The sequence below is a fragment of the Grampus griseus genome, assembly GCF_964374135.1.
Source record: "Grampus griseus genome assembly, chromosome: 7".
In the NCBI taxonomy this organism is placed as follows: domain Eukaryota; kingdom Metazoa; phylum Chordata; class Mammalia; order Artiodactyla; family Delphinidae; genus Grampus; species Grampus griseus.
The window spans coordinates 4,730,181-4,747,070 of record NC_139001.1 but is presented as its reverse complement, the minus strand read 5'-3'; the positions used below and the strand labels follow the sequence as shown (position 1 = coordinate 4,747,070).

General features: G+C 46.9%; 1 protein-coding gene across 5 annotated transcripts in view; it reads left to right on the top strand.

Annotated features, from left to right (window-relative positions):
• AGAP1 (ArfGAP with GTPase domain, ankyrin repeat and PH domain 1) overlaps nt 1-16,890 on the top strand; it is a gene marked incomplete at its 5' end in the record, with an annotated part of 560,328 nt that overhangs the window by 384,523 nt on the left and 158,915 nt on the right. Inside the window, one exon of one of the 5 annotated variants that reach the window (XM_082658105.1) lies at nt 15,914-16,072. The exons of the other annotated variants lie outside the window; for them this stretch is intronic. Coding sequence (XP_082514231.1) covers nt 15,914-16,072 — 159 coding nt within the window. The remainder of the gene's footprint in view (nt 1-15,913; nt 16,073-16,890) is intronic. 5 annotated transcript variants of the gene reach the window in all.

Below are 16,890 nucleotides of genomic sequence, written 5' to 3'. Positions count from 1 at the left end.
CACCAACAGTCAAAATGTGAAAGACCAACATAAGCAAAAGGACAACTGATCTTGGAAGAAAGAGAGTGATAATTTGGGGAAAGAGAACTTAAGAGGAAATTACAACTAGGATCATCAGAAAGATTTAAGAGGTTGGCTTTTGTATTCCAAAATGAAACAAACAGACAAAAGATGACATGAAAAACCTGGGGAGAAAGAGTTCTTGGAAGTTAAGGAGAAAGTTTGCAAAACTAAAAATTTCAGTAGATGGATTACATACTATAAAGAACTTGGCTTAAAGATACTGTTGGCAGTATAACAGAAGAAAATATGCTAGAGGTGACAAAGGAAATGCCAGTGTCTTCCCATCTGAAGAGTCAAGTAACAAACTGGATGGGAGAGGAAGCTGTAAACACGGACAAATCCCCAAAAGCATCCAAGATAACGGGAAGACTGAGGTTACCTATCAAGGAAGAAAACTCTGATAGTCCTTGACCTTCTCAAGAGTAACACCTTGTATTTGTTACAAGAACAAATAGTTTTGAATCTAGAAGCTTATGTAGAGCCAAACTATTATCAATCAAGTGTGAAGACATTTTTAGGTCACATACAGGGATATAGAACACTTCCCTCTCAATGGATTGCTGAAAAAATTACTTAAGCATCTACTGCAAGAAGAAGAAGAAGGAGAAGGAGGAGAAGAATCGAGAAGATATTTCTTTATTCAGACCTGGTTAAATTCCACCTTCCCCATCACATCTTCCCCTTCCTCCAAGGTCACTTGCTGAGGATGCCCAGGGCAGTATCCACCATTTGCGTTCCTTCGGCATGGAACCTACATTGCCATTCTAATGGGAACCCATCGGAAACCACATTTTAGAGTCTGCCCAACTGTCATTTCAGGGACGCTTCCAGAGAAGGGGGTCAAATGTCCAAAAATATTTTCTGACACGAGTTTTTGGCTGGGTTGGTAGAATAATATTCATATATGACAGAATATAGGATTGTTTCGGCTCTGACAGGTATTTTGACATTTCAGTAGACAGCAGGAAAACATAATGGCCAACAGTAGAGGCTTTGGAGCCAGAAACACCAAACTGAATCCCATCTTCCCCATCTTAGGACCTAAACCCCAGCTTCCTCATCTTGAAAATGGGAAAACAGTGCCTACCCCCATCCTTGTAAGGATAACACACTGCATGCCTCTCCAAAGCCTGACCCGGGGTGACTCTTCAGAACTGTATCAGGAATCCATCATAATAGTCGTGCTCATCACTAGTGAAGAAAAGAAAGGAAGAGGGTTGAGAAATTATGTTTTTGAATTAATTTTGGTAAATGCCGTGAAGTGATTATTTAGCTTTTGAGTAGACATAGTGGGTCAGAATCAACTAAACCCATGCCCCGCAACCCACAGCTGCCCCCATGATGGCAGAGAGCTGGGCAGCCAGAGAAATGCCCTTCAGGACTTCCCTGGATCTGCATGGGGGGCTCTGCTCCAGTTCTGTGTGTCCATCCTCTCTTTATTCCTGTGTTCGCCATAACTCCTGGTTGCGACATTTGCTTCCCAGATGACAGCTATCTTCTCATCCCTATAGTGTGTCTTTGTTGGGTATTTGCAACTGTGGGTGTGTTTTTATCCTAACCAGATTGATGCTGAGACCTGCGTGACGGGGAGACCTTTCCGCCTCGTCTTCCACCCCCCCACCGCCCCACACTCAGGCCCCCAGCGGTTTCAAAATATGAAAGCCGTCTGGAGGGTTGAGGCTGATTTTCCAGGGGTGGGGGCAGGGATCTCAATGTGTTTTGAGTATTGAACCGCTGTGGACATCGAAAGTCTCAACCATGCTGTGTCCCTCCACACTTCAGTAATCAGGGCATCCAGCAAACCCATAAAAAACCCAACTAATAGCATGAATATTCAGTGACCTAGAATAGTAATTAGTGTCATGAATATTAATGTGATCGGACTTGCTTTTTCCTCTCCTCTTTCTCTCCCATCCTCTTTCTCCCTCTCTCCCTCTCTCCTTTTTTTTTTCCACTTAGCCGGCTCTAAAGATGGGTCATAATGAGAGCATTTAAGAGGGAGCGCGCTCTCCGCCGTGACAGGGACTGGGGTAATAAGGAGAGCTTGATTAACGCGGAACACTTGGGGGAGAGATGAGAGGCTTCACGTGGGCCTGGTCGGGGGAGGCAATGAGACCCCGGCAGCTCTGTTGCTGCTCCCGGAGATTAATGAGGCCTAAGAGTGCATTAGGAACAGTGACAAAGGTTTGATCTAATGGGCTCAGTCATTTTTCCTTTGAGTGACAGACGCACAGAAGTAATTGGCTGTGCAGAATGGCAGCTCATTGGCGGTACTTAAGGACACATTATCCCCGTTGTGTGGCCCGCAGAGGCTGTTTATCAAAACCGCTCACACTGCAGACGCTGAGTCGCTAAGCTGCTGCTACAGTGGTAATAGCTATTTAAAAAAATAATAATAATAACGCAACATGCAACATCAAAACTAGATCCGTGCTTGTCTTGTAGAGACAAAAGTTTCTCTTTGTTTAGTTTCAAATGGGCTAGAAGACATTTTCATAACTCCGGAGTCTGTGGAATCTGTTCTGTGCACCGGATGAGCCGTCTCCTCCCGGTGGGTCGAGTCGCAGGCTCGTTAGGACATCAGAGCCCTTGGTCACCCGATGATTTCCCGCACTTTGGATTCTGTTTGCAGCATGAATCCGCCGATAACACAAATTGGATGCTGTGGCCAAACAGCCTTCTAGCAGCTTCGGCGGAGCACTTGCAGACGATCGCCTTCTTGGTTGAGAATTAATTTGCTGGAGAATACTCCCCAAAACCAGTACCACGTGATGATGTCTGCTTCCATAAACCAGGTTTTATTGGAGTAGGTTTTGACGGCTAATTAATAATTCATTATTTTTCGGTTAAAACCGTTTTGTGGGGTTTCTCTAGGACTAAAATTTGAAGAAGCTGGTGACATCTGAAATGAAATGGCTCTAAAGTTGTTCTTTGATTCTTTATAAGAGTTTTGGCGTCTGCTTTCAGGAGAAATGCCTTCTTACTGTTAGTGGTTTCTATGTTTAGACGACTCTCCCACTGAGATTTAGGCAAATGTGTGCTACATTGTTTCCATCATTAAATTGTAAACTCTTCGAGGCGTAGACCATTATTTCTCTTCCTTTGTTGTCCTCTCCTAGCTTCGTGACCTAGCAATTATTTTTGCATTAAGTAAATATTCCTGAGTATCGCCCATCATGTGAGATGTAAGTGATAAATATTGAGAGTAAGTATTGTTTGCTTTCAGATAACGGTTCCTCCATTGCAACATTCCGTGATCAAGATTACTGGGGTACAGTTCACATATAAATCAAAGCCATGCCTTCCAGTTTAAGGAGACTGTCTTCAATCATTTGAACTCTAAATGGAGTGTTCTTTTGTGTAAGAACTGACAAAAGCAAGTTAATCCTTGATGATTTCCGTTAAAAACGTAGAAGGATGAGGGAGATAGCGAGCCATACATCTCTATGGGAACAGATATCCCGATAAGTAAATAAAAGTTGCTTTAGAAACTTTTCCCCCATCTCAAAAATGTGTGTGTTCAGTGAAGAATAGTGTTTCAGCTGTTGACATGATGCTTTCAAGATTGGGAAAATGGTCAGCCCTGGGAGAGCTCTAGGAAAGAGGGCGGCTTTCACTGACCCAACGGCCTTCAGCAAGGTAGCTGGCCGGGGCCTCGGCTGGGACCAGGGCCTTGGGTTAGAGCCTTTCTGTGCTAGGGTCAAGTCTGTGGTTGGCCCACTTGCTCCATAATCATTCCCACATTGGCAGAGGAGAACTTTTCCAAGTCATGGATGATGTTTTAGTCATGATGTTGTACCAGCTCCAAACCTTGTGGCCTGGCATTTTGAGAAACCATGCATACAGAGACCGCGCTTCTCTCTCTGGAATATTCCTAGTGAGTGGTTAAACCCCAAAACATCCTGGCCCACAGACAAGCAGCTCCCCTTCACATCATCAGAGTTGCAAGCATGGAGTTCCTCAGTGCCCTCAGCCCCTACAGGCTCTCTCTGTTCCGTCCTCAGAGATGGTTCTATGAAGCCTGGATGGGAGAGGAAGAAATCCAAGGGAGCACTTCTGGGGGTGGGGCTGTGTGGCCGCCTCCCTGCAACGGCTTATAAAATTCGGTGAGAGCCAGGGAAGACTTCCCTCAAAGCAGTGCTGTCAAGTCACACTGAATTTTGTGCGAAACACACCTATTGTAGGTATCAGATGGAGGAGAAAGAATATTTTAAAGACAGGACTATTATTCGTGGCAAAGGAGGAAACTGAACTATTGAATTAAGTTGTTGCGGGCATAGAACCAAATAAGAAGCTAGGAGAGAAGATGATATGAGCATCTTGGACTTTCTGTTTTAGAAAACATTATTACTTGAGTGCTATATTCATATTTTATTGCTTAAAAATTCCTTAGCTTTAGCCTCCTTTTGTGTAATGTCACAATACCTCATTATAACTGTATTGCATATAAACTTGTTCATGTAACCCGTACCAAGAAATGGCTTGTAGGTAAGTAAGCATTGTGGAAGCATCACGTGCATAAGTAAGCATTATGGTGACAGTCTCCATAGACACCTTCAGAATCTGTAGGAGCAAGTGTTCCTCAGGCAGATAGATATAAATGGGCAGGATGAGAAGTGCAGGTGTCGTTCTGCAGTGATGAATGCTGGGACACCCAACTGGAAAAAGCAGATTTTGTCATAGCAATAAATATTTAAACTCTTTCCAAATATCAGAACTTACCTTCTGATTGTGCTTAATATTTTCTTCTTAATTTATACCAAGCACCAAATCCTATCCATCCCCAAGGTGGAGCAGCATCCCAGGGATGGGATGTAAGCAGGACCATGGATACTGTAGCTCACCTGTCCTTGCCCGTCAGGTAATCTCATTCATCCATTGCTTGCGTTATGTCCCAAGCACATGATTTCTTTCCTTTCTGTCTTTCCTTTTATGAACTCTACTTCTGATGACTTTGGCATTACCTTTGGAATTTGGGGAGACTAAGAGTGGGAAGAGTGTTGCCGAGTTGTCCCAATGCTAAATGCTGTACTGGTCCATATACAGGAGTAGGTGTTCAAGAAACACCATCGGTGAATGAGTGTGTGGGCTCATGTGAAGTGATGAATGACTAGGACACCAAAACACAGATAGGAGGCAAACAGTCCGAGCAGTTTACACACGAAGAGACACCGCCACGAGAGAAACAGGAGTGAAACATCCAGACTTATTAGATTTTAAAGTCAAACAAAATTAGCAGTATCACCATTTTTGCTAAAAAATTAAACTGTAGAGAAAAGGACAACTCACTGTTGGCAAAATTGATAACAACTACTATCTTCAGAGGCTTTGCAGTATGCGAAGTGCTTTATGTAATTTGGTCCTTGTATTAACCACAGGGGGCATATTATGATCATCATCATTATCTCCATTTTATCATCATTGTTACTGTTCTATCCATCTTACAGATTCTGAACTGACTTGTTTTCAGGATGCCCAGCTTCCATCTTCTTTTAGCCCACGGGTCATTAAGAAAATTAATTAATAACATATATCACGAGTCAGAAAGATGTTAATGCTGTTTAACCCAATAATAACTCTTCTGGGATGTCAGCCTAAGGAAAAGTCTAAAAGTAGAAGATGTCCTTTGCAGTGTTGTTTATAATGATGAGAAATTGCAAGCAATCAAAACTATGCAGATGTAGGAAAATGGCAGTGCAAGTTATCTACATTAAATCTGTAAGATGTTGTATGTCTGAAATTATTTGAAGGTTTTGGAACAACATGGGGAAATGGCTGGGAAGTCATAATACAGAAGTGTTGTAGAATATTACATCTTTTCTGTTGTCACAATTAAGAAAAATATATGCGTATGTTCAATAATGAGTTGATCTATTAGGTGGGATTTTGGTAGACTTCTGTTTTACATGATTTGTGTATCTGCATAACCTTGCAAAGTAAGTTTCAGTAACTTAGAGAACAAAACATGCTCCCATTTTTTCCCCATGACATCATCATTAGAGCAGGGAGAAATCAGAATAGAAGGAGCTATCTCTACAGTTTAGGAAAAATAACCATGAACTGTCTAGTTCCAGGAGTTTCAATTCTGGGCGTGGCCACAGTGTTGCATTTAGTGTAATCACCTGTGTCATTACCACTGGGTCTGGACTCTGTACGTTCTTTTTTTCTCTGGTAAGCATACTGCAGAAAACATATAACCAAAAAAAAAAAAAATGCATAGCATTCTGAGAAACACAAGATTCCTATCTCAATAGTAGATGTGTTGAATTGCACACGTTTACAAAACAAGTATTACATAATGTTACATCTTTAAGAAAAGCTACTGAAGATGTCCTTGGGAAAAAAATCCTCTTAGCCTGAAATCCTGGTTGCCAAAAGGAGGGCAGATTTCCAATGCAAATAGTGAGGCGAATGGGCCCTCCTCACAGGCACTTAAATCATTTGTATCTCACTTTTTATGGTAGTGTTGTGAATTATATTATTTTTGGGTTTATAATTAGAGGACGGAACAGATGGCGAAGGCCTAGTTTGAAGTGATGTGGCCATTAGAAGAGCCTCGGTCGTCCAGTCCTGCTTCCAGCAGACCTGGTTTTCCCACCCGCACTCGGAATGGGGCGTGGTGTAGCTGTAGGTTTGCACAGTAGCCTTGAACTCTGAGTTTTTATAACATTTGAAGCCACATAGGAATGAAAAAGGGCCTATAAGAGCAATCGCTATTTCAGAGGGTGAGGCCTTCGAGGGGAAGAGTGAGTTCCTATCAATCCTATTTCTGTAATTATGATTTTTTTTAAAAATTACGAAGTCCCACAATGGACGTAAATGTCTCTTTCACACTCACGTGCTCATAGAATCTTCTTTGGGTTTTTCTCCTCCACTCTCAGTGTACGAAGAACTTCATTATCACCATCACCAAGCGATTCTGCCCTTTTCCAGGCTGTTTCACCAGCAAGTCAAATGCCAAGTATTGTTTTCCTAGTTGAAGCCTTGGTAGGGTCAAGTCTCATTATTGAAGGCAGACCAAAGTCAGGATGTGCAGTGAGCAGAATTCTGTAAAAAAAAAAAAACAAAAATTGTTGGTGAATCTCTATTTAAATGCTATGAAAAGCCTTATTTTAGGGTATATTTTTAAAAATCAGAATAGGCTGTTTTTAATGTAATAAGCCTATAGCTTAAAAGAGGAATTCTCCCTTCGATGTCATTTGGAGGATGAAAACATTCCTGTTCAATAGAAAACCAGCATCTTTTTCATGCTCGTGTGAGATCAGGCAGCTATAAATGCCATATTCGCTTTGAAATGCAAATGGTTTAAAGAAAAATAGCATATGGTGGAGGTAAGTACCTTTTCAAATCAACTCTTACACTTTAGGGATGTAAAAGCAAAGCTAAAATTATTCTTTGGGAAGAATCTGGCGCTTTGGACGCCTGGAAGCTTGCGCTAATCAGCCGGCCCAGTGGGCACACGCATCTCCATATCAAGGCACTGGCGTGGGGCTCCCTGGATTAGCATCCTAATGCGGCGGCCCCTGCTCGGCAAGGCCGGCAGCCGGCTGATAGTAGAGGGGGTCTTTGAGGACACACTCTCCTGTGTTCAGAATGGGCCAGGAAGTCGGCCACGTATGTCATCATAACGCAGATACTGTTTGGGACAAAAAAATACTGAGACAATAGCAAATGGGTCCTTTTGTGCCTCGCTCCCTCTGGGTGCCAGCATGCCGCACTCGTAGGGCCGGGCCGCTCGCTCTTTGGGATGTAACACCGGTGAAGCCGTCTCCTCGCTCCTTGGTGACTTGTTCTCATACTTCCTGATCTGACCTCTGCATTCACAAACCATTCAAATGAGTTTTGGGGGGGTTGGGGGGTAAATTTTATTGATTAACATACACTTACAAAATCCTACGTTCTAGCTAAGTGTACGGGTGACCAGCACATAAGTCAAGTCGCAGCACGTGGCCGGCAGCCCAGGAAGCCCCCGGCCCCATCGCATCACTGTTCGCAGCTGCCCCTACACACACGAGAGTGAGCATCGTCTCATTTCCCGCTCCGCAGATGGGCTTTGCCTGTTGCGTCTGACCCCTCGTACGGTTGTGTGGGACCAGGACAGGCGGAGCCCTCGTGTGTGTCTCCTTCGGATCCACGTGCTGTCTGTGGTGTCTGTCCTGTTGTGGCCCACGTCAGAGGCCATTCATTCTTACCGGTGTGGCTCTACTGTGAGGTACCCATGGTGGGTGGATGGACGTTTCAGCCGTTCTCAATAATTCTGCCATGAACATTCCTGTACATGTGTTCTGGTGGGTTGTTTCTGCATGTCTGTGTGATTTTTTTGTCCTTTTTTTATTTTTACTTTTTTTATTACAGTATAGTTGCTGTACAATATTATATAAGTTACAGGTGTACAATATAGTCACAATTCCTAAAGGTTATACTCCATTTAGAGTTGCTATAAAATATTGGCTGTATTCCCTGTGTTGTGCAGTATATCCTTGTAGCTTATTTTATACCTAATAGTTTGTACCACTTACTCCCCTCTCCCCTCTCCACAGGCAGCACAGCCCTGTAACAGCTACTTCGTTCTCTGTATCTGTGTGTCTGCTTCTTTTTTTGTTGTATTCACTAATTTGTTGTATATTTTAGATCCCACATTAAGTGATATCATATAGCATTTGTCTTTCTCTGTCTGACTTATTTCACTTAGCATAGTGATCTCCAAGTCCATCCATGTTGCTGCAAATGGCAAAATGTGATTCTTTTGTATGGCTGAGTAATATTCCTCTGTGTGTGTGTGTGTGTGTGTGTGTGTGTGTGTGTGTACACCACATCTTCTTTATCCATTCCTCTGTTTATGTTGGTGTGATTTTAATCCAGAGGGATAGTGTTAGGTAGTGTCGCCTCTTTCCATATTATTATTTACAGAGATGGGCCCATTCCGAAGTCTAAAATAAATCTGCAGAGTTCCATGAAGTTTCTCCTGCAGCTTCCAGCAGGCATGCTATCCTGCCTCTTTGACCTTCTCACGGCTCTTGTGTTCCTTGCCCTGCGTTTTGGCCACTTGTGGGCTTGTCTGAGACCTTCTCCTGGACCAGACGGTGGCTGGTCCAGGGACTGTCTTCTTCATTGTGCCCAGCACAGCAGGGGTTCCATGCAGTGAGACAAGGAAAGGTAGAAGTAGGTCGGTGTTAGAACTGGTGGCCGGGACCGTGCAGGGTCCGAGTTTACCCTCCCTACAAGTTCAGCCAGCCTGCCTGTTTCCTGGATGGTGAGACCCCTGGGTCAGGACAGATGACAGCTCGTTACTCACAGCAGTAGCAGTGGCCAGAGTCTCAGCAGTGTCGTGCACCAGTTCTCTCGGGGCCAGGTGACACCAGCATACACAGTGCATCATATTACAGGAGAGGAACCCCAAGCTTAGGAAACCCCAGTCTTGTGTAATGGGGTACAGGCACGCCTGCCCAGCCTTTGCCCTGAAACATGACGTTATCATCCCGACAGCACACAAATCCGCCCTCCTCTGGAGGAAGACGGTCTCTCCATCAGCCAAGTCTGTTCACTGCACAGACATTCCTGAGAAGATCATCAGAACAAGAAGTTGCCACCCCCTTGTGCCATGCCATGAGGGACCCATGGACCGGTCTACCAGCGGGAGGGGGTCTCCTGGGAGAGCTCAGGCCCAGGGAGGGTGGAAGACAGGGATATGAGGGGAGAGAAGGGAAGGAAAGATGAAAAGTGCCCTTCCCACCCACAGGCAGGCATAGCCCTGGTGCGCATCTCGGGGAGGTGAGTATCCACCCGCCTCCTGTTAAGGCCTTGTGTCTGCTCGGAGCTCAACGAGCTAGAACCAGTTGTCAGACCTGCCCCCTGTGCTCCAGGGGAGGGGACATCCCAGTCTGGCTTGTGGAATCTCCTCTTTCTAGAGAAACACAGACGTGCCTGAAAGACAGCAAGTTCCAGCCCTCTTCTGAGTCCCCCCCGTTGGAGAGACCCCAGCCTCTTGTCTTGTTTTCTTGAAATTCTGTAGCAAACAGATACGGTTTAGGTGGTCAGCTGCCTGGGAGAGGAAGCAGTCTTTCTCCCCTGGGCATCACCAGGGCCCTGGTCGGGCAGGGCTCCTCTCAGACCGTGTGCCCCTGCGGTGATTAGCTAATCAACATGGCAGCCACCCCGCCCAGAGCGAGGTGTTTCTGTGGATCGCTGTGGGCCATTTGGGCTTTAGATCCCCAGCTCTTCTCTTGATCACCGGGCGCCGAGGCCTCTGCCTCACTTCAGGCTGACCCTGACTGCCCTTAGAACAGTGTTTAGGCATCACTTGATCGCAGGTGGTCTTGATTTTAAGACCCTTCGCTCTCAGGGAATCAGATAAGTCACAAGTGAGAACTCCAGATCCACAGCCTTAATTAATAACTTATTAATGTGAAATGAGTTGCCATTCGATGAGAGAGGTCACCCTTGAGTACTCTGAGAGGAGAGAAGCTGATTTGAAACTTAGCATCTCCTTATATGCTTAGAGGTGTTTTCAAAAGTGGTGAACACTCCCTGAGTGCTAACACGTAGGGCAGAAGCAGGGACAGGTCAGTATTACTTGACCAGTTAGTTAGGTTCATTCAGGAACAGAAATGAACTTGTGCACTAGCCTCTGTTGGGTGTGTGTGTGCGTGCATGCATTTGAAAATAAGCATCAGAAATTATGACATAAAATACTATCATTAGATTTTAACTCTGTACAGTTACTAAAGATATTCATGAAACAGTTGGAGGGTAGTTGGTTGCTTTGACTGAAGGATTTACTCAAAGTAGAAAGGCCTCAAAATATGACCACTGGCCCAAGACTGCTCATGCTTGGGCCAAGATGTGTCATGAGCCACGTTAAGCCAGCAAGGCTACTTTCACAGTGTCGTGACCAAGCCTGCGGACCACTGGTTTGCCTCAGAGTTGGAACGTGTGTCTTTATGCAGTCACATTTACAGGCAAGCACCTGTTTGTGGAACTCCGAAGTATACATATTTAGGGCAGAAACGATATTTCTTACCCTTCACAATTTTTTTTGTTTCCTTACGTCACAATTAGTTGATCTTTTATTATTTGATTTTCAGAAACATTTTAATTGAAATTAAAGCGAATGGGCATGTATAAAAAAGCGATTTACTCTCTTGAGAGAAAATGAGACATGTTTTCCTTCTGAAATGAGAATCGGCCTCTGTATATTTTTGGAAGATTTTGTAACTCGTGGTCACCAAAGATCAGGAACTAGGCAGGCAGGTAATTGAGTGAATTTGGGGGGGTAGGAGAGCTGGTGTGGGCCCTGGCTTCTTGCCGTGTAGATTCAGACACAACCCAGACAGATTCGAGGCATGGAGTCAACTGACTGTTTCTGAGCATAAACATAGGCCCATGGCTGCCACATATTCTTATTTTTCCAACAATGCCAGAAACCACAGATTTTTAGATGCACACTCCCAAATTTAATTCCACTTAAAAAAGAAATCATTTCCCCCTCAGCAAAAACACATCTTTGAGCTCAACCCAGACGCCAGGCCCCAAGATTATGGATCTGTTTTAAAGTTTTACTTCCATAACCACGTGTCCATGTACACACATTCATTCGGTCAAAATTCAGTCATGGCGTTGTGGTGTCTCTGTTTAGTCTGACAATTGGGAATTGGGTGTGTTTGGGATAAGAAGACCCTCGCCAGCTGGAAGGCCCTCAGGGTGGGCTTTCGGAATAATTCCATGCAGCTGTTTTGGGTTTCGTACGGATTCTGCAATCAGACACCAGGACCACACAGCCTTGACAGGAGTTCCTTTACCCCAGAGATCTCAGTTTGGTTCCTTGGGGGCCCCCTCAGGAGCTACACCCCAGAGTGGAACCACCAGCAGCTTAATGTGCTGCAAATTCCATTCGACAAACAGCTGGAAGTTTAGAAACCAGATTGTATGGTCAGCATCACATAGTTTTTCATTAGCTTGTACATTTTAAGGAATCTACTCTTTCCCTGGTAGACGTTTAGCCTTCAGATGAAGGACTTGTCATCCTAAGACTACCTCTTTATCCAGTGTCTCTGTTGGAATGTTTCCTGCGTCCCTGACCCAGAGCTCAGATGGACTTGGCTGTCCTGAGTGCCTGTGGCTACTTATTCCTGGACTTTGGCACCAAGTGGTCAGTGCTGGACGCACTAAGATAATCCTCTCCGCCTTTTGACTGGAGTATGTCAGGAGGGTCTGGGGCTGGTCGTCCTCGGAGCCACACCCCAGACAGAGTGAACAAGGAAAGGGGCACTGCTGGACTCATCTGCCCAAAGGCGGATGGATGGTGAATTTGTTTTTGGTTTTTCAGGTGTTTTGCCTTGTGTGCCTACAGGTGGTATGAAATGAGGTTTTGTGGACAAATCCCACCCTTGATAACGACTCGTCAGGGGTACAGATGAGCGCTGAAGGGAGGAAGGAATCATCCCCCTGACCTGCGCACCAAACAGTAGGTGTCCCCGTGGGCAGCACGGGCTCAGGGGGCCCGGCTCAGAGTGGGGTCGCAGCCCACATGCAGCTTCTCATTGTACTTTTTCTCCTATTCTCTTTCCATCACTTCCTTTTCCTTCCACCCACCATAAAAATGTTAGCTTTTTTTTAAAATAAAGCTCTTTTTTTATACAATTAGTTTTTATCTATTTATTTATGTACTTACTTATTTTTGGCTGCATTGGGTCTCTTGCTGCGCGTGGGCTTTCTCTAGTTGCGGCGAGCAGGGGCTACTCTTCGTTGCAGTACGTGTGCTTCTCATTGCGGTGGCTTCTCTTGTTGCAGAGCACGGGCTCTAGGCGCACAGGCTCAGTAGTTGTGGCACGTGGGCTCAGTAGTTGTGGCTCATGGGCTCAGTAGTTGTGGCACGCGGGCTCAGTAGTTGTGGCACGTGGGCTCAGTAGTTGTGGCACACGGGCTCAGTAGTTGTGGCACGCGGGCTCAGTAGTTGTGGCTCACGGGCTCTAGGCGCACAGGCTCAGTAGTTGTGGTGCACAGGCTTAGTCTCTCTGCGGCATGTGGGATCTTCCCGGGCCAGGGCTAGAACCCCTGTCCCCTGCATTGGCAGGTGGATTCTTAACCCCTGTGCCACCAGGGAAGTCCCTTAATGTTAGCGTTTTTATGAATTCATGTGGTGAAAGTGGAAGGGGCCTCAGAGCCTCAGGAGGAGTTGTGAACCCCTCTTACATGGTGGGCGTGTGGGACCAGAGTCCACAGGGAAGGGAAGGCAGAGGCCCACACCCTCCTGCTCAGAAGGGTTTCTTTGCAAAGGGACAGAGGTGTGGGCAGAGAGAAGCCGGGAGGTAGTACAGGCACCAGGGCTGGCAGAGTGGCACCAGGACCACCACGGACCCAGGCAAGCCTCCAGCGAAGGGACAGCTAGCCCAGGGCGCCCGCTCAGGGAGGGGGGCCAGGGGTGCACATCCCCACTTCACACTCCTGTGCCTCCCCCTCGTTCAGCCCAGCTGGGAGCCAGAGGTAACCCAACAGGTGCCCTCCTCAGAAGGGAGCAGGGCATAGAGGGTGTGGGGAGAAGGTGATGGCAGACGCGGGTGTCAGCACAGGGTCAGGAGGAGACCCTGCCATGCTGCCCGACAGGTACGCCTGGTCAGCTGCGGGGCATATGCCGTCCGGCTGTTCCAGTGCCCTATTGTACAGGGATCTGGCCGAGGAGAAGCGCACCCCGCAGACAGCTCCAGGGCGCCCTAAATGATGGATGACACGTGGAGAAAACCCGGAGGAGCGTGTGGTGTGTCCCTTAGCGCTGCCTCTCTGAGGCTTGGCTACTCTGTACCTGTGAGATGCTACACACCTGGCCCTGCTACCCAGGCTGCTGAGGACCGGTGCTGGAGCGGGCGCCAGCTCTGGCTGACGCTGCCATTCAGGATGCATGAGTTTCCACGTTTTTAGGGCTCGGACAGGTCCTAAAATCAGAACATCAGAGTTGGGAGGGAGACGGGAAACTGGCTCAAGACCCTCTGCAGCTCAGCAGAGGAGCCAGGGCGGGTGCCCTTCCCGGGAGCATCTTCGATCTCAGGGGTCCGCGGCAGGGAAGAGCTTTCGTTGTAGTTTTTGTTTCGTGTCCATGGTTATTTTCTGGTTTAAGTGTTTGGTTTTTAAATCAATCAGAGCTCTCCTGCAGGCCCACTCATATTTTTACGTGTGCACATGTCACCTGGGGCTCTTATTAAAAAGCAGGGGCGGGCTTCCCTGGTGGCGCAGTGGTTGAGAGTCCGCCTGCCGATGCAGGGGACACGGGTTCGTGCCCCGATCCGGGAAGATCCCACATGCCGCGGAGCGGCTGGGCCCGTGAGCCGTGGCCACTGAGCCTGCGCGTCCGGAACCTGTGCTCCGCAACGGGAGAGGCCACAACAGTGAGAGGCCCGCGTACCGCCAAAAAAAAAAGCAGGGGCGGGGATGAGGCCAGGGAGCCTGCCTTTCGAAGACGCTCCCAGGCGGTGCAGCTGCTTCTGCTATGAGGCCCGCACTTGGGAAGATACATGGGCTCCCATTCTTCCTCTCTTAGGTGGTACTTCTGGCTTTTTTTCTGGAATCCGGTAAACCTGCCTAGGAATACTTACTTTTACGACATTCAAAATGTACCCAGTTCCCACAGCAGCGTAAAATCGGCATCATTTTTTAAGGTAGAAATATATTTTTCAAAGCAAAATCCTTCCTGTTCGTTAACCGCTTGTTTGTCCTATTGGCTCACGTTTGTGTTTCACTGATGATTTTGTCACTTCCGGACGCTGTGTGCGATTACAGTGAGGACCGTGTTTGTGGTGGAGCCCTGGTTCCTACCTCCGGCTGCTCACCAGAATCACCGAAGTCCCTTTGAAAATGCATATCCCCTCAAGCTCTATCCCCCGACCTCCTGAATCGAAATTTGAATTTCTTGAAGCCTCTATTTTTAAAAAGCTCCACGGGTAATTCTGGTAATTGGTCTGTGTATTTAAAATCCTGTGCTATGAAAACCTTCTGTGAAAACAATTTTGAACTTAATTGGTTCCAAACTAAAACAATGGGAGGAACGTTTAAGAAAAGAAACCTAATACCTTTGAAGATCTGCCTACAGATCTAACAAACGAACTGACTGGCAGCAAGGTGTGATTGGCTGAGCTTTGGAGAAAGGCACTTAATTATGTTTTTGAGTCTAAAATTGGGGTGACCAGATAGATGATAATTCATTTTGATGTTGAGCAACTGATTCAAATCATTACGTGTACGATGGGACCATTTTCCTTCGCAGTCTGTGTGCGTGCTGTGAAGTTGCTAAGGTTAGTTTTCCTCTGCGCGGTCTTCTCAAGGTTAAGAGTAAACTTACCTGGTTTAAGAGTCTGCGTTTCCAGCGATGTCGCATCTGACAACTTCCGTTTGTGTTGATCATAAAGTATAGCTTCCCCGCGAAAGTAATCCTCTGGCATCAGACAGTTGACCCCCGACTGGTGATCATTTCATTTCCATTGATGTGTGGATGCAGCAGGGCTCCTCAGTGCCCGGCTCGCTGGCCTGCCAGGAATATCGCTTTTCCCAAAAGTGGGTCTTTTGTCTTCACCGCTACTCCGTCTAGAGATGGCGGCGGTGGTGGTGTGCATCTTTGTCTTGGACTGTGGTGGGTGTAGCCATCGGAAGCATCGGGTTCCTTTGTCAAGCACCATAAGACCTGCTTCACCCTATTTTCCTCTGGAACATGGTTTCATGTGATGCTTCCACTTGCCCTGTATCGGGACGCCGGCTGCTCTCGGTGTCAGGTCCACGGTGCGCAGGCGTCTAAGCCCCTAGACTAACTCGTGCCGGTTCGGGTGTGCAGTGCGCGCTGGTGTTCACCTGACTTGTTTATTCCTAGGGAATGTCACTAGTGCGCCTGGGTCTCAGATGGCGAGCGGCGTCAGCCTGGGCTCCTTCAACAGCCGACCGGACGGCATGCAGCAACGGTCCTACTCTGTCTCCAGTGCCGACCAGTGGAGCGAGGCTACGGTCATTGCAAACTCAGCCATCAGCAGTGGTAAGAGAGGGCACAGCCCCACGGACCTGCGGCCACCTCGCGGTCCTCGGTTGTAAGCCAGGGGCTGGACGTGACGCCCCGAGCTCTCCGAGCTCCGCTCTGAGGGCGGCCACCCTGTCGACGATGCCTGGCCCGCCTTCCGCCCGTGGAGCACTTTATCCTCGATCGGCTGTCTCACCCACAGCATCTCGTGACCTTCTTTGGTGCAGGGAGCAGTAGATGTTCGTTCCCACTTGACAGATTTGGAAACTGAGACTGCAGGCAGGGCTGAGGCCCGACTGCAGGTGGTATGCCCCTGACCACACTTCCCTACATGAGGTGGCCTACACTTTCCATCATTAGTGTGCCTTTTATGTGGTTAGGCTTTGCAGTGTTTTTGCATCAAAGGAAAACACATAATTCATTCTCCTTATCCGTTTTCCAAGATTCCTGGTATATCATCTAAGTTTTGGAGAGTCTTCCCTCTTGCCTTTTTTTTTTTTTTTTTAAAAGTGTGGGCAGCTTCTAGGGAAACAGATGTGCACGCTGGAAACTATCTTGACAAATGTGTGAGTGCGTGAACTATGCAGCGTTGAGGCTGCACTTTACCACAACATGCTTTGCCTGTGGCGTTTTGTCTATGACCTGTTCACCGGTATTTAAAGGAATTCCCACTTGTAGTGTGTCATCTCTCAGACAGGGTTTTAGAGTAATAGTAGCATAATTTGTCCTAATTAAAAGATTCAGCATCAGGTCTTCCCTGTAGACCCAGAGCTGCTGCAGCAGGACGTGTGCTTTGGATAAACATCATCTTATTTCTAGTTACTCCATGCTCCTCC